Here is an 18,531-nt window from a genome sequence, read left to right as displayed (position 1 = left end):
ATTGAGGAATAACCACAGGATTTCATATTTTACACCGTGCATGGAGTTAAACTGACGTGTTTGTATAAACGGAGGCTTGCTCATTTTACACTTTGAATATTATTATTATTATTATTTTTCTTACTACTACTACTACTACTACTACTACTACTAGTAGTGTTATTTTTATTCTGCTTGTTTATATCCTGTGACAGCTGAAAAAGATAAATAAGTGTGTAAGCTACATAAATAATGCTAATACATCGGTCAGTGTCACTATTCAGTGTACAATTTGTACATTATCATAATAAAAATGACCACACATGCTCAGATTAGCATTTAAGTGCCTGTATAAATAGATGCAGCATATCTCGTCAGGCGTTTGACTGTCAGATCTGCTGTGCAGCGTTTTCCCCTCTAACTGTGCGTCATTTTTTCCAGGAGGGTCTCCCCATAACTTGAGCTTCAGAGTCAAATTCTTTGTGACAGACCCCAGTAAACTTCAGGAAGAATACACACGGTAAGACATGCTGATTATCACCCACATACATGCTCAGTGTTATCTGATGGATGGGGGTCATTTTGGAAAGCTGCTAAGCTGGATTAATGCTTCATGCACGGGTTTAACGGGGGTCCTGACAGAGATAACAGTGGTATAAATTTGATTTATAGTTCAGTGTTTGATTTTGGGTGACTGCCAGCACAGCTCCAGACGGGTGCATCATCCAAGATCGGGTTTTATCATGCTTGATTTTATCCCCTAGAGTACCTGTGTTTACATGGTTTCATTCAATTTGTGATGCAAGCGATGGAGGAAAGGTCAGACCTGTTTCACTACTGAATATAAGATTGCTAATGGCTTGCAGTCAGCGTATTTATAGTATGTTGTTTTGTTCAGAAATGGAGAGCAGTGAGCGGCAAAAGGGCCTTTTTATGTGCTGTATATGTATGAATAATAAAGGTATGTCCTCGCTGTAGATCTTAAGTGAAGTAGGTAAATCGAAAAAATGTTGAATGACAGTAGTCCCAGGACCAGAGCCTCGTTCTGTGTTTTCGACTCCAACCCACAGTTCTGCGACCATAAGGTCTGCGGCGCTGAGTTGTACATGAACAACGTGCAGAGGAGGCGTCACAACGCCATATCACCTTCTCTGTCTGGTGTTTATTTCAGCCTTTCAGCCATGACCTCATCAACACTCTGTGTGGAGCTTGTAACAGTGAACAGTGAGCCTCGGATCTGACGAGCTGATCCGCTGTAGTGTAAATTCAAGTCACAACCAAAAGATGCTCCTGACCTATATTTCTAATGTTAACGGTGTAGCACACATCAACACTGGGCTAAAAAATACCAAAAACAAGTGCTTAGATGAAGAACGGTTCGGGTGATATTTTCATTCTCCCTTAAATGTCAGCATAACTGTCTTTACTTATATCAGTTTATATATTGGCTGGTCTCTTATCCTAATGCACTGTGTTGTTTCCCCCCTCAGGTACCAATATTTTCTTCAGATCAAGCAGGATATATTAACTGGAAGGTGAGTCTGTCTTTGTTTCTGCATAGATAAGAGTGGACAGTCCTGCCTCATAAAGAGCTGCTGTAATAGAATGATTATCATTGCATTAGAGAGCATTGGTGGGTTTAAAGAGGTGTATGACTGCAGGAAATATGAGTTTCTATACATACGCAGACATACAGGCTCACTGGGCAGATGTACAAACACACCCGGCGCGCTCGTTGTTGTTTTTGTCAGTGAAAATAAGCGTTACTGCTGCTTCTCTCTTTGTTTCTTCACATAAAAAGAACTTGTGTTGTTTTTTTTCTGTATTACTGTTATAATCAAAGAGAACTTTGTATTGATCCAAGGCTGAATGTGTGTGTTGGTGTGTGTCTGTTTCTGTGGCTTCCAGATTGCCCTGTCCACACAACACAGCCGCTCTGCTGGCGTCCTATGCCGTTCAATGTAAGTAGCTCCTAAAGCTCCCTGGATGCATCCATTCTTCATAACGATCAAAGGCAATTCATTAGGCCTCTCTTTAGCTGCACACACTGTTAAACGTAATGACTGCGGTTGCTCCAGTGCATTTATAGCTAGTGCTCTGCAGCCATTATGATTCAATTAAGCTGTGTGGTGATATCCGATGGTATTTGAAGTGATATGAATATTCATTGCGATTGGGGCTCGGTTTTTACAATTGGGACTCATCAAAAACAATAGTCAAATGAGCAACAGTGGCAAAATGGAAAAGCAATAGCGACTGTGCATTATCCTTTATTTCACCTCTGTTCATTGAGTAAAGGACGGATAAATGCTTTAGGTGTAATGTCCATTTGAATGTACTCGATCCAGACAATATTGTTGCAAACACTATCAACACTTTCATTTTAGAAACCCAGATTTTGCTACAGGCAACTCGATGAATTATACAGCACCCACTGCTTCCCTGTTTGTTGGTCCTTGCTTACAACGCTCTTCCAACACCTCATGGCCTACATTTTTCCAAAACCACTGGTTTAAAAAAAAAAAAAACATCTCTTCAGACCTACAGAGCAGTCAGTGCCAGTGGCCGCTCGCCCTCGTCTGCTGTTGTGTTTTAGTGTCTGGGTTAAATGCTGACTGGGCCCCTCTGTCATCAGAATAATGACTCCTGACACACCGGTCTGTCTGTCTGTCCCACTCGATCTTTCTCTTTTATTGCCGCTCATTGTTTCCGTGCAGCCTGTTTTTGTCTTCTGTCTGTTTCTTTCTTTTATCTCTTTTTCATCCCTCTCTGCTTATCCCTTTCTTTTTATGTAGCACTCATAAACCCCCCTCTCTCACCCCCCTTCCCTCTGCTCTCGCCCTCTTTCTGTCTCCCACCTCTCTGGCATATTTTGGGGGGAATTTGCAGTGCTACAGTATATAGGTCAGAGAAGAGATTTGGCCTAGACTACCAACACCATGATACTACTGCTTTTACCCCACCCCCCCACCCCCACCCCCACACACACACACACACACACACACACACACACACACTCTCTCTAGCTAGGTCCATGTTGTCACTTCGCTCAGTGCCAGCCCAGATTATGAAGATAAATGTTTGCTTTGGGAAAAACGGCTTGAAGCAGCTGCTATGCTGCTAATTCAGTTAGCTCGCCCCGAGTGCCAGCGCTGATCACTCTAAATCCCACACTAAAGCTCGCATTCTCAAAACCACAAATCCCACCCAGTAGACCTAAATTCTTGTTTAAAATTGACCAACTGTCTGAAAGCTACAGCAGCCCCCTCCTCAGAAATAACACATTTTGGTTAAGGAAATCTTGAATTTGCACGCTTTTGCGTATTTTAAAGCCGGAGATGAGGGCTTGTGTAATGCAGCTTTTCTTATCTACAAAAATGCTGCATTGGTTTCCGCTGAGCTGCGTTGTGTTGCTTTTGTTAATTTATTCACATTGACAGTTGTGGTAAATGTGCAGACAGGTTTTCTGTCAATGCTACCTGTTAATTAAGTTAAAGCATACACACACTTGCACACAGTTACCCACAGTGCATGTAAATCCATCATCACAAATGGGGAGATGAATGTCTTGTTTGTGCTTTGTGGGTTGGTAGCATCATTATAGGGAGCCTGGTCTCAAGCGCGTCTTCCCACTTTGAGCCAAGGTACAGCTGAGTATGGATTTCGCATCAAAATATGAATAGAGATCAGGTTGTCAGCGAGCGTGTGAGCTTCATTGGCCTTAATATTGAACCTTGTTAAAGTAATAACTGCAGCATAAAATAAAACCACCACTTGCCTACTGTTCTCAGATGTAAAGTATTGACCGTACATATATTTCTCCCTGGAGCTGTGCGGACATCAATATGCGGGTGAGCTTGAATTGATTCGTTGGTCAATATGCTTAGGCTACCAGCTAGTAGGTTAGTCCAGGGACTACTTGAGTGAATTGATGCTTTTGAGCTTCAACCGCCAGCTTGTGAGCTAATGGCTTCGGGGATTCGCCCTGAGCTGCTTCTCTCTGAAGGCTACCAGAGATCTGGCAATCATTGCTCTCTGGCTGTTATCTGCAATCACTCCTTTCTTCATCTTTGCTTAAAAAAACAGTGTTTTTGATTGTGCCATCCTTTGTTCTCTTGAACCACATTTAAATGCCTCTGGCTCTGAGTCTATATGAAGTGAATTCATTAGAAACAGGCACAAAACACAGTTGTTCACTCGTAATTGATCTGTATTTGTCATTTAGCTTCTAGCGTGTTCTTTAGAATAGCTGTAATAGTCGCACACTGTTTTTGGATCAGCTTGGACCAGCTTCATGTACACTGAGGGATAGCTGCTCTGATAACACTGTTATGGCAGGGTTGTTGTTGCCTTATTGCACTAAATGATTCAGAGATAGAAAGTAATTTACAGTTAAAGTGTGAAGACTTATTTGTTTTTTAAGATGCGAGATGATGGCTGAAAAAGGGTCAATTGACAATTTAACTGAAGATGGTGGTGATGGTGAATGGCAGATGTTGTTACTGAATGTATGATAACATTTCCAGCCAGTCCCTCAGCACAAGGTACATTCACGCTAGCATAGCATCCACCATCACACAAAAAATCTATTTATGACAATCCTGTCACAGTAATTTCTCTAAAGAGATAATTATGAAGCGCATCTGTGTCTTTCCTCATCCCTGCATGTTAAATTGAGAGGGCGTTGATGTATTGACATTGTATCAATCTCTCTCTCTGTAGCTGAGCTGGGGGACTACAATGAAACAGAGCATACAGCAGGATATCTGTCGGAGTACTGCTTCATCTCCAACCCCCCGCAAGACTTCCACAAAGAGGTCTCCAAACATCACCAGCAGCACAGGTACACTCAGATACACAAGCAAGCACGTGGTGGAGGAAGTATTCTGATCCTTCACTTAAAAGTACTAATACCACACTGTGAAAATACTCTGTTACAAGTAAGAGTCCTGCATTGTATTTAAATTCAATCATCAGAATGTGCTTAAAGTATATAAATGTCTCCTGTGACTGTAAAGCCATGATATATTATATTATTATCACTCATGCATTGATGTAAAAGCAGGATTTTACTGTTGTTAGTTGAGGTGCAACTGCAAATAATAATTATTTCCATAAATAATAAATCTGCTGATTATTAAAAGATTTGATTGATCAGTTGATCAATGATCAATTTTAGAGAATAGTGACCCTCTTGTTTGTTTTCCCCAAACAATAGTGCAAACCTTAAAGTTATTAATAATTAAAGGGAAAAGCAGCGAAGCCTCACATGTGAGAAGCTGGAGCCAGGAAATATTTCTGATTTTTAGGTGAAAAATGATGTCAAAGATGATCAAAATAGTTGCTTCTATATTATATTCTGTATTATATTTCAGTCTATCTATAATTGTTATTATGTGTGTGTATGTATTTATAGTCTATGTATGTATTGTTTAAAGGTACAGTAGATTACTTTATAACAAAGTATCACACTGGGTTGTATAAGCTCTTCATATGTTTTATTTAAAAAGTAACTAATGCTGCCAAATAAATGTAGTGAAGTGAAAGTACAAAAAGAAGATACCATAGTAAAGTTGAAGTACCTTGAATTTGTTCTTAAGTAGAGTAAATGTACTTACATTCAGCCTGTGCAAATGCATGTACAAACACAAAGGAGCTGATACAGATAACCTGTGCATGTGACCTGGAAAATCACTCAAAAATGACCTTGAAACGATGCCTGCGTGTCCTGATGCCTGAACAGAGGCTGTTCGTGCCACTGTCACGTCAAATATTGTTACAATGACACCATATGTTGCAGTAAAAGTACTTAATTCATGTAACTGTAACATGTTTTTCTTAAACTAAGAATATGTAAGAAAACTCACTGCTTTACATACTTCACGGTTAACATGCATACTGTATGCACACATACTTAGCTTACCTTGTTTGTTTTTGCGCTCATCCCTTTCTCTCTCCTCCATATGTCTCTTTAACACACCTCCTCTTTCTCTCCTTACCCCCTCATCTCTCTCTCCTCTCTCTCTCTCAGTGGTCTATCTCCTGCCCAGTCAGAGTTTAATTATCTGAACACAGCACGCACGCTGGAGCTCTACGGGGTAGAGCTGCACTATGCAAGGGTAAGTAAGGTTTTACTCTGCGGCTGTTAGCGCTCATCTGCGTTGCTGTGTGTGTTTGTTAAAGGCATACAGTCACAGACATATACAGTTTGTGTTTCTGTGACAATGTTTACCTTGTGCCTCAGCATAAGCCCTGTGACCTGCTGAACATGAACATCTCTGTGAGCTCACTCTAGCTGCCTCCCTCCTCCACAAAAACCCTGAGCAGCACAGGATAATTTAGTCCATATCAACCGCCGACCAGTGGCATCAGCATTTCCATCACAAAGTCCCAATCTGCACCGCTCTCGTACACATTGTTTATCCAACGCTGCTGTCATCTCTGCAGCAGCTGAGGAGCAGTGAGAACAGGTTGGAGGAGCTGCAGTGTGTACAGTTGGTGTTGATGCCACACATTGGCGTTCAGCTCTCACTGAAACAGCAACAGATAGTAGCAGGGTAGCCAAGTCATTATTTAGACTGGTGTTGGTTTTATGGATTTCTGTTGGGTAGCTATGCAGAAAACACGACATGAATCTCAGTTATTATGTGTCCGATCTTCTCTGGCTGCTCTGGGAATTGTGTTAAAACTTATGGATTTGAACTTCAAGCTTAAACAAGCTTTAACAGCCGAAGTTGCTGACCTTCAGCTACTCACATGTCAGGAGGTGATTTTTTTTTATTTTTTTTCAGGTTAGAAAGTAATTTGGTACTCATTATTTTGAGGAGGCAATTAAATAACCATTGCTTGCATCATTAGTTTGGGGAGTTGTCTTGCTTTTATGTGTGATGATATGTTCTCAAAAGGTAAAAGGTTAATCATTTATAAGCAGTATATTTGTGAACATTAGCATCAGCAGCAGTCAAGAAAGAAACATGGAAGCCGCTCCTTGAATGAGGCGATCAGCTAGAAACCATCATCATCATGACCACATTATGTGAATCTGAGGTGGTTTATAGTCTCCATGCTGGTTTTCCAGTTTAGGTGCTGCATGATTACTGATTGGAAACGGTGCATCAGAGCTTTAAGAAAATCAATGTTGTTGTCTCCATGAAGCAGCACAAGACAGACATTTATTCAGCGCTGTCATCATTAGGATCACGTTGCACACGCAGGATGTCCACCTCATACTGTATAAAATTACATTTCTAAATTAGATAATCAATTAGGACAGAAGTCGAAACATGTTGGAAGATCCTCTCGAATTTACTGTAGATGTTTATTAGACCCCGACCTGTACCCGTCCACACGAACTGTGCCAGCCTCAGTGTCCACCTTGAAACTGTGATCTTCTGTGCTGTGCTGCTTGAAGATATGTGTGAAAGATTTTAAGATTTGTAGCCTCTTTGCAGTAACATCCATATTTGAAGCATTGTATTCCACAGCAAGCTGATTGGTTTTGCTGATATTGAGCTTCAGGTGATTGTCTCTGCACCATGTGATGAAGCTCTCTATCAGCCCTCTGTGCTCCTCTGGAAATCATACATAGCAATATAGCAGTAACTTAACAAAAAATACACATAATACTTTTTATTAAACTCCTTGAAAGTCTTCACTACATATATTATTTTAAGTCCGGACAGACATGGACGTAAACTGCAATATGGTTGGCGAAGGCAAACAACAACGAGGCGGTAATTCTAGTTTTCATCTGTGTGGGTTTCTTTCAGTGTCTCATTAACCTCGGCTCTTAGTTTGAGGCAGGTGCTCTGTTTTCAGCAACCTCTACTTGTTTGGTAGCAGTGAGGAAGCCTAAAAAGATGTCTTCTCCTTTTTTTTTTTTTTTTTTCTTGTTGTCCTCTTTGTGTTTGTTCGACTCCATCTTCTCAACACACACACTCCCTCACACACACTGTTCTCCTCTCTCCAGGACCAGAGCAACACAGAGATTCTTATTGGGGTGATGTCCGCCGGCATTGTGATTTACAAGAACAGGGTACGGATCAACTATTTCCCATGGTGAGTGACACACACACGAAACATAAAAGTGCGTGTTCCATTAAGTGCGGGGGTCGAGTAAGAAGCCTTGAAAACCTAAGAGCCAAAAAGTGGAAAAACAGAAGCAAACAAGTGAGGAAAGCAGTTTTTGTGATGGGATTTGCACGGTGCTCCTGCAAGACATTGCTTTCAAAGTGTGAGGAGAAGCAGATGTTGTGGGTGGTGTTGGTGAGAACTTTGGGACCAGTGATGATCGTATCAGATTTGTCACAGTTCATTTTTAGAAAGCTGGCTTGCATCCATGATTTAATTTAAGTCAAGCAGTTGGTCAGGGTGGAGTTGAGTTGCAGTGGCAATGGATTTAGCGGATATGTAATCATCAGCTTAGCAGTGGTAGTGGAGACCATGAAAACAGATGAAATCACAGAGGGGGAGCAGGTAGAGGATGAACAGGAGAGGACCGAGTACTGAACCCTTCGGGATGCCTTGGAAGTGAGGAACAGTGGAGGAGGATGTGCTGCTGTTAATGCTACATCAGATTTTTAATGCAGAATTTCCATCTGTATTTTTAGTTAGGGAGCAAGTTGGAAAATTCCTCCCTGTGTTTGTTGGAGGGCAAAATATCACCAGAAAGAGATAAAACATAAAGCACACATGCATACAACAGTTTCAGTTACACCTGCTGGAAGCCCAGAAGCAAGGCTGCTGAAAACTAACTGTTAGAGTGAAGCTACTCTGTGGCCAAAACCTGGCAGCTCTCAGGTGTGAATGAGTGGAGCTGTGGACAGAAAATAGAACAGTGCTGGAAAGAAAAACAAGCTTCCTCCATTGATATTTTCACATTAAAAGCAGAGTCACCACGAGCAGCTCCACTGGAACAGTTGAATCTTTGCTCCTTTGCTTTCTGTGGTTCCAGCAGTAATTGCTAACAAGACTACAGAGCCAGATTTCCTCTGATGAAGGGAGTCAAACTGTGGATATTCTTGTCACAAGCCCACCTCTCTGTCCATCAGTCTGCTACCAGCGGCACTTGATCCGCCTCCAGGGACCCTTTTTGCTAGAAATGTGCTGCGTAATATTTTGGTAACCTCTCACATAGTGATTATGACCTGGCGTATTAATGTTTAAGCCTGATCTTTTCGAGAATTATGCAGATGATTCTACCAGATTTTTGGAGGGGGAGGACTTCATGTTAAACTGGTTTTCCTGGAAATATTATAGACATTAAATCTGCTCGCTCTCCCTCTCCTTTTATCCTCCATTCACCTCTCTCAGTCTAATTCAGTTACTCTCATCACTTTATGTCTCTTGCTCTTGTTCTCCCTCCAAAGCATTGATTCTTGGAAATCTCCCATACTCTGCTGCTGCACTGTGGGAGGCTAAATGTTAATGGGTGCCGGGGGTGGGATAGCAACTACTCAAATCCCTGTAACTCCGGAAGATAATTCACTTGTGTGTAGGCTTAACACACACACCCACCCTGACCAAATGCACATAGCAGCTGGTGTGTGTGTGTGTGTGTGTGTGTGTGTTCATGTGTGTGAACATCACTGAATGCCTGACAAGAGTGATGTATGTCTGCAGGAAGACGAGCTTGAGTGTGTGTTCAGGTAGGGTTCAGGATGAAGGATTTTGTATCGCTGACATTGTTGGGACCCACGGCATAAATCTGGGGACCCGCTGAACATTTGGGAACCGAAAGCCGAGCCATGAAATTTTTAAGGTAAAGACTTGGGTTTTGGTCGGGCTTAGGTTAACTCTTTGTGGAATGAACATAAATCAATGCAAAGGCCTCCTAAGTGGGGAAGTGTGTGCATGCATGTGTGTGTGCATATCCAGTCAGTTGAGCTAAATTTAGAGACCAACTCTGGTGTCCCCAGCAGCTGTCCACTACCATGTGTGTGAAAGACAGAGACGTCATGGTCAACAGAGTCTCTCAACCCGATACTCACTGAATTTTTTTGTCCCTCTTCATCCTCTCTTTAACAGAGGCTCAGTGTTTCTACATCTGCTTCAGTCCTGTCACCTCTCGCGGCGTCTCCTCTCGTCATTTTTCCTCTTTCTTGTCGTAAATTTAACTCTAAGATACAGTGAGGAAGGGAGAGAGAGAGAAACATTTCCACTCACCTCTTTCCTACTGTCCACTGCAGCCTGACAAATGAGCCACACTTCGATGGGGCATGACTCACACTCTGCCTAAGCATGTGTGTGTGTTTGTCCATGCAAGTGTGTGTGCGTGTGTGAGTAAGTATGTAAAATATATTTAGCAGGGAGTGATGAGTCACAGCAGCAACAGAGCTCTTGGGAGGGATTATGTTACTCTGCCGCTCATCAGCAGACCACTTACTGTGGCCGGGCGTGTGTGGTCTTCTGATTCCGACATTATTTTAGACCGTTTCTTCCTCTTTAGACGCATGACTACAAAATAGACAGATTTTCGAGTAAAGGTGCATCATTGAACCGTCAGGAGACTCCAGTGCATTTGTACTCTTATAACCCATTTCTTCCAACTATGGCAGGAGGTCAGAGGTTACACAAAGAGCTGGGATGGACACACCGGTCAGAACATGCGATTCATTGATGAGTGTGTTTTGCTCACCTGCTCATCTGCATGGTGCTTAGAATATGCTGGACTGTGCAAAGAGTATGGCTGAGCTTTAACTTGTGCATAGTAACATGAAGAAAATTATTTCTTTTTTATTTTTACTGTTCCAGCCAGTTTCCAGAGATACCAAATATGCCAGCCCCGGTTCCAGTCCTCTGAATAGATGTCCACATCTCAGATTATTATTATTTTTGTTTTAGTGATTTCAATTGGTCTGGTGTTGTGCCCATTGGTGGGTGTGTCTGTATGTTGGAGAAGCAGTCGAGCAATTAAAACTGATCAGGAATATCGACATTATCTGTCAGCATAGCCAGGTTAGTAAATTTTGATTTTGGGTTTGATTATTTCACTCAGCTTCACCTTCAGTGATGGACTGGAACAATGAATATATATTACAATGTGGGCCCGTGTGGAATAATGAGATTTAGGAGTTTGACAGGTAGAATCACAATATCATGACAGATTATTATTTATATTAGCCTGAATTGCAAGCAAAATAATGCAAAACATTAATGTTTACTGTTACAGGTTTGTACTAGTGCAATAATCATCACATATCATCACTATTAATAGCTGGCCATGGTCATTAGGAGGAGCACCATTTAGCAAACATAATGAAATTAAAAAGCAGTGATCATAATGTGACTCATCAGGCAGGCATGACACTGTTTGACTCAGTTGCACAGCACGTACTATTTTCTTCACCACATTATTAGTAGATTTTGTTTGCGCTACTAGTGTGAAACATTCTTCTGTGTTATGGTTTTCATATAATTAAAAAGCTTCATGATTTATTCATTTTTATCACTGAAAATTTTTAGTGCTGTTCAAGATTGTTACACTGTTTTGTATTGGGGCATGTTTTCGACTGTACAATGACTGACTTTTTGCGAATACAACTGTAACATCAGTGTCTCAGTACAGGTGAGGGAGGTTGTGGGACTGTGGAGACACTAACTTCTGTTTTGGATTGTTTGTCTTTTCCTTCTTCCAGGTTGAAAATAGTGAAAATCTCCTTCAAGTGCAAACAGTTCTTCATCCAGCTGAGAAGAGAGGTGGTAGGTACACACACACACACACACACACACGCACGCACACACACACACACACACACACTTCTTATCCCTAACCACCCTCCTACTGTGTTTATGACCAAATCAAGTAGCTTAGCCAGTGTCTGTGTATACGTGTGCGTTTTTCTACTGTAGATGCCCTGTAGAGGTTGACTGAGCTGTGTCTGAATATGTGTGTGCAATCAGTGTGAGATTAACCCCCTGCTGTCTGTGTCCTGGTTGACTCTGCTTTAATCCCTCTCGGTGTCCTGCATCCCTTGTTTGACACATGCATCTCTTTCTCTTCTAAATGCAACAAAATACTCTACAGACATTTGGATCTGTGTACTGTCACAGTCAGCTTGATGTTAATTTATGTAAACAGTTAGCTAAAGGTAACGGATAAACAGTTAAAACAGTTAAAACACTTAGCTAAAGATAATGGGTAAACAGTTAGCTAAAGGTAACAGATAAACAGAAAACGGTTATCTTAAGGTAACAGATATACAGGTAAAACACTTAGCTAAAGGTAACGGATAAACAGTTTAAACAGTTAGCTAAAGATAATGGGTAAACAGCTAGCTAAAGGTAACGGATAAACAGTTAAAACACTTAGCTAAAGATAATGGGTAAATAGTTAGCTAAAGGTAACGGATAAACAGTTAAAACAGTTAAAACACTTAGCTAAAGATAATGGGTAAATAGTTAGCTAAAGGTAACGGATAAACAGTTAAAACAGTTAAAACACTTAGCTAAAGATAATGGGTAAACAGTTAGCTAAAGGTAACAGATAAACAGAAAACAGTTATCTTAAGGTAACGGATATACAGTTAAAACACTTAGCTAAAGATAATGGATAAACTGTTAAAACAGTTAGCTAAAGGTAACGGATAAACAGCTAGCTAAAGATAACGGATAAACAGTTAACTAAAAGCAATGGATAAACATTTATCTAAAAGTAACAGGTAAGCAGTTAAAACACTTAGCTAAAGGTAATGGATAAACATTAGAAAAAGCTAGCTAAAAGTATCGGACAAACAATTGAAATAGCTTGAGTTCATCTGACAAAAAATATTATATTTTACTATCATTTGGATAAGTCTACCCACTGCCTGTATCTATCTTTACTTTCATTACTGCTGAATTTAGAAACTAACTGACTGCTGGTCACCTACTGTGACCTCCCATGCTGAATACCAAAGTGTTATTCAGTGGCCCACTAACTGTTTTCTCCTCTCTGTAAACAGACTGAGACCCGGGAAACGCTGCTGGGTTTCAACATGGTGAACTATCGGGCCTGTAAAAACCTGTGGAAGGCCTGTGTGGAGCACCACACCTTCTTCAGGCTGGAGCGGCCCATCCCACCGCAGAAGAACTTCTTCGCTCACTACTTCACTCTGGGCTCAAAATTCAGATACTGGTGAGAACAAGAGAACACAGACACAGATACAGACTCAGAGGAACGTGGAGAGAACCCACAGAGAACTCAGGGAATCTCTGTACACACATGTACACTCACTTGTTGGTCAGACTTGTTGATGCTTTGTTTGTATTTCCTTGTCTGACTCTCAGCAGTAGTCATACTTCAAACATCAACAGAAGCAGAGGTTTGTTTGGATGTCGATGCAGTTGTTTCACTTTGGGTTAAGAGGCCGAAAAACTGGAAGGCTAGCGGGTGCCTCTCGTGCTACCTTCCCGAGAACACCACAATTTAATTATTCAGGGTTTACCTCATAAAAAGAGGGAAAAAATAACTGTTGTGTTTGGCCTTGCAACCATTCTTTTAAGTTTTGAAGGAATACTTTGTGTGTTTATGTCTGCAAGCATCCTGTGCAAGTCACAGACGTCGGTTCATTGGTGATATTCTTCACATACTGAACCTCATGCTTTAGAGTTGGAAAGAGGATTGACATATTGAAACACAATGACTTCTACAAAGATTTTACCCAGTACTATATTATGCCATTGTCTTGTGACAGCTTAGTGTCACTTCACTTGGAACTTTTTTATTTCCCTTTTCTCTGAAATATGAGTGAGAGATGAACTGAGAGTCTGAGGTCTTGTGATGTATTATTGAGCAGCAGTGATGCAACGTGAGTGAGCTTTGATCTGATGTTTGGCTTGATGTGCGTGTGTGTGCGCGTGTGTGTGTGTGTGGGTTTTATCGCCCTTTCTGTAAGATACTGACTGACTTCCAATAAGGATACAGTTTTGAATTGTGAGTTTGTGTTGTTAACATGCAATTAACAGTGTACCAGATGATGAAATATCCATATTTAATATGTTGGTTTACACCTGTTACTGACTGGCAGATGCTTAACTCTTAATACTGTTGTTATTTTAACTGATTTCTTCTTTTTAAGGGAGACTTTTTCAGAAAGATATGAGAGAAATAGCTCTTTTATTCAAAAACAAAACTGTACATTCCTGTTATTCCATTCCAGTATGTCACTTCATGCCAGGTGAAACCTTGCTGAAGTTAAAGATTTTCAGCCTGTTTCATTTCAGTTAAAGTTTAAGACAGTCAGCTGACTGCTGTTTGTGTTTTCTCTGTCTGTAGCGGGCGGACGGAGGTGCAGTCTGTGCAGTATGGAAAGGAGAAAGGCATCAAGGACAGAGTATTTGCCAGGTAATCACCAAGTCTTCCTTGGTTAGTTGAATCTAACCATTATGAGCCTCCGAGGGAGCTTTAATGTTGCACTGTTTTTATTCTGGCCACAGTTGAATCAATGTTTTGGTCTGTGCAGATCTCCCAGCAAGCCCTTGGCCAGGAAGTTGCTGGGTGGAACTGACTGGGAGTCAGTCAGCAGGAACAGCCTATCAGATGAGAGACTGGAGACCCAGAGCCTGCCCACTCGCTCGCCGCCCGGGACGCCCAATCAGTGAGTCAGGCTTCACACCAGGCTGAGATTCAGTTCAGCTTCATTTCAATGAAGGCAGTGGAAATATAAATGTAATGGTACTCAAGATGCTGAGGGATGTTTAAAATTACTGTATTGACAGCAAATGAACCGCACTAAATAACACATTTCAGTCGTTCCCGGAACATTCTGAGGTTTTACTCCCAGCCCATTAACGTTAAGTATCTCTGTGTGTGCTCATCAGGAACTCGCTGTTTGTACAAGAGGGCACGCGACTACGCCCGTCGTCTGTTGGCCACCTGGTCGATCACGTGATCCACGCTTCACCCAGCCTCCCCGTCTTCTCCAATCACAAGTCAGCATCGTCCACACAGGCCAACAGCATCAGCTTGGACTCCACGCCGTAAGTCTTGGATGATGTCACGGAAACGTTTATTTACTCTTGCTTTTGATGCACGCACATCCCGCCCTCTGTCTTTTAAAGCTCTTTCTCTTTGGGGAAAAGAAACAAACACGATCAACCTTTGACTCGGTGGCAGGGAGATAGATTTCACTGTAAATGAACTGCCTCATAAATAAAGCACCGCTCCAAAACAGCCGCCCTTTAATTTTGCAGTTTAATTTTACTCATCGGTGTTAGTGCCACTCTGTCTGACTCCGCTGCTGAGTTGACTGGTTTTTAAATGTCTGTCTGTGTCTGTGGCTTCTCCCAACAGTTCACACCCTCTCCCAGTGTCACTTAGCCGGCCCCATTGAAGAGATGAACCCTTTGAAAAACAGCCTGTAAAATGTGTTTATAGCGCGTAGCAGGGCGGAGAGCTTGTACAACAGGGCTGAACTAGGAATTAGTGCGTCTGTGTGTCACAAACTATAAAATATATGGTGAATTCCTTTTAACTTGAACAATAAAGTTCCACGTTTCTGTTTCAAGGCCTGGAAGCCTGTGAGTTTGTATAACTGCTTATAATTTATTAAGAAAACAGGAAACACTGATTTTTAGAATCCGTCTTTGACTAAACTTCAGTTCTCACATTCTCAACTTCCAAAATGTTATAGCACGGCCTTCAGCACGCTGGTATTTGATTGGTAATTGATCACAAACCTGGTGGGATTTAAGGTGGAAATACTGTTTGAACTGCAAACCAAGTGTTTCGCCCTCTTGCTCACTCACTCAGCAGTGCTTGGTGGACGAGCTAGCACGATGCTAAAGCATCTAATAATGTTCAGTCTGTGACAATGTTTGTTCTGAATGATAATCCTGGGAAAAAAGAAATATATATATATAAACAAACTTAAAGCCACTTGATAAATGCTTAAAATATTATGGAATTATGTTTGATTGTCCAGCTGGAGGATTTTGGTATATCGAGCTGGAAATGAGCCATTAGTCTAAGATGCACACATGTGCTGTTGGCCTGGATCGGTTTGTGCTTCAGTGTGTGTGATTTGACTGAGGCAGAAGAGTGTGTGTGTGTGTGTGTGTGTGTGTGTGTGTGTGTGTGTGTGTGTGTGTGTGAGAAAGAGAGAGAGAATAGAGATGGAGGGATGGAACATTTCTCAGTTGGAAATCAGAGTGGTTAAGTAACATTACAGTGGTAGTTCCGCTGCCTACAAAGCAATACACACACCCACAGACAAGCGCACGCCAAGTTGTTGGCTCATCGCTCTGTTCCAAAGCCAAAAGATGACATAATCACCTGCTCTCTCCCTCAGACAACACACACATTATCCATGCATATTATTTATTGTGCATCGTGTCAGTCATGTTTTTAATACCCATCTCAAGGTTGCTTTTTTTTTTTAAAACGTCGCATTTTTTATTTAAATAATTCCTCTACTGAAATATGTATTTATATGAATGTGCAGTTTGATGCTTATTCAGCATCTTTTCTCTGTCAGTCTGTTGACAGATTTGTTTGACCAAAAGTACCTTTTGACTCTGTTTTTACGTAATTTGCACACAAGCAATGCGTTATGGCATCATTCTCCTCATGTGTGCATGTTATCATTGTACAGTCAATCGTCAACATGCTGCTGCTCTAAAAATTGCATTAAGCTTTCAGGGCAAATACTATTCACCACAACGTTTGGATGAGTCAGATTAAACTAGTACATGATGTCTTGAGCTGATAGCTGTCTGTAAATAGAGGTCGTTTGCACAAGCACTCAATGGCAGATAGAGGAAACTCAGTGAAAGTGAATGTTTGTCAGTTTTTCAGCAAATGTCAGCGTCCCAAGATCCCAGTCTCCCAATTTTCTTGCCAAAATCATTTTACCACTCCATCGAGAAGATTAGTTTATCCTTTATTTGGGCCATGAAAAAGCCAAGGAAGAGAAATTAAATCCCTCACAAGCTCAGATCTCGGTGTTGGCTAGACCATCCTAATCCCAGATATTAACACTGGGCTGCAAATATTCAGCAAATAGTTGACCGGTTCCAATTTCCAAAAGTTAAGTTATTGTGAAAAGAAATAAATTCATGTTTTCTATCATCTCTCTTAACTTCAGTCGCACCGAAATGCTTCCTCCAATATTGTCAGGTCCATCACTTTGCTCAGGCCCATAATCCAAATTTTCCCAATGTTCCTCCCAAGATTTTCCTCCAATAAAAACTAAATTAGAATCTGCTTTTTCTCCCACAGGCCACAGTTATATGCTGTGTTAGTTCCACACATAAGCCATACAACAAAGCCATAACCCCTGGGATGCTCTCTCTATAATATTCTGTTTTTAGTTGGGTAGAGTGAAAATTATCTGTTTAGCTGACCGCGATGCGTTACAGTGGTGGTTTTTAAAATGCAGTGTCTTTATTTCCTTGACAGTACTGTCAGGGACCAAAGAGGTGCAATTATACAATATGCTTTAACACAACATTGCATGCAACAGTATGGTATGTTATGATATATCACTTTGTATGCTATAATCAGGCCTGCGTCTTCACACATGCAAAGCAAAAGCTGGCTTTGGAAAAATAATTTTGTTCTAAAAAACTCCGGGGTGTGCTCTGAAAATGTGGTTTACAGAAGCTTGTTTTTAGACTTGGTCGTTTCATGTGCCCACATGCGATTCGTCTGTCACTGCGCACATTCATTTAGCTCTGTCCTCTGTCAGGCTTTCAAACTGAAAACCAGGGCTTAGTTATGTCCGGTGCAGACAAGGTTTAAATCTCCTTATCCCAGGGCCTGAGCTAAGTTGCGGTGAGGTCTGACGGTACTCGCGTATCCATTTCACTCATCTGTGTCGTGTTGAGGAAACACAGTAATGTAGGAGGATGTGCAGTCTTGGCTCATGCCTGCTGTGCACTGCCCTCCTTCTGAATGCCTGACCTGGCTTTGACCCATAATAAATGTTAGTTTCAGTGTGTGTATTTAAGACACAAAGTGGCACCAGTAGCAGCAGCCAAAACAAAGGAAATGCTCTTTGACTGGTGCTCTCGCCCCTAAGGAGTGCCTGCACACAACCTCACACACACACACTCATGGATACAGGCATAGAGTGAAATGACTCGCCTTTACCCCCCAGAGAGCGAGCCATGATGCTGCTGAAAGCCTTACCTGACTGACCGTGTTTCTTCATCGTACACACTGACTGCCTTTTATTGTCAGGAGGACGTAGGGAGGGGGTGGGTGTTTTCTTTCCTCTTGCAGCCCTTTTATTGAGGTTAATGCATTGTGACTAACACAGTGCTATTAAGCCTCTCCGTCTCTTGCAATCTTTATCTCTCTCACTTCCCTTTATCTGTTTTTCCCCGTTCGTCTCTTTTTCCTCTTCCACCTAACAAACAGGACAATCTTCAGCTTGGCCATTGTTGTGTCTTTTGCTTTGTGCCTTTGTTTTCCCACCATCGTTAAAAGGCCAGGTTAAATAGCAGTTGTAATGAAGTGAAGTGTTTTGCTCTTTACTGTGTAAGTGTGTTATACAGAATGTTAATATATCATCATCATCATCATCATCATCATTTTTTTGCATCAGAAACCTAACTCTGACCTCCTAACCC

At 41.4% G+C, this 18,531-nt stretch overlaps 1 protein-coding gene across 1 annotated transcript in view; it reads left to right on the top strand.

Moving 5' to 3' along the window:
• ptpn4a (protein tyrosine phosphatase non-receptor type 4a) overlaps window positions 1-18,531 on the top strand; it is a 62,162-nt gene that overhangs the window by 35,517 nt on the left and 8,114 nt on the right. The window contains exons 5-15 of the mRNA XM_070975997.1: window positions 421-499; window positions 1,470-1,514; window positions 1,888-1,940; window positions 4,702-4,822; window positions 6,011-6,098; window positions 7,949-8,037; window positions 11,616-11,679; window positions 12,921-13,093; window positions 14,234-14,302; window positions 14,421-14,555; window positions 14,779-14,937. Of these exons, the coding sequence (XP_070832098.1) occupies window positions 421-499; window positions 1,470-1,514; window positions 1,888-1,940; window positions 4,702-4,822; window positions 6,011-6,098; window positions 7,949-8,037; window positions 11,616-11,679; window positions 12,921-13,093; window positions 14,234-14,302; window positions 14,421-14,555; window positions 14,779-14,937 (1,075 nt within the window). The remainder of the gene's footprint in view (window positions 1-420; window positions 500-1,469; window positions 1,515-1,887; window positions 1,941-4,701; window positions 4,823-6,010; window positions 6,099-7,948; window positions 8,038-11,615; window positions 11,680-12,920; window positions 13,094-14,233; window positions 14,303-14,420; window positions 14,556-14,778; window positions 14,938-18,531) is intronic.

This window comes from Chaetodon trifascialis, chromosome 12 (genome assembly GCF_039877785.1).
Source record: "Chaetodon trifascialis isolate fChaTrf1 chromosome 12, fChaTrf1.hap1, whole genome shotgun sequence".
NCBI lineage: Eukaryota > Metazoa > Chordata > Actinopteri > Chaetodontiformes > Chaetodontidae > Chaetodon > Chaetodon trifascialis.
Note: the sequence above shows the minus strand (reverse complement) of the source record. Positions and strands in the feature narration are given on the sequence as shown.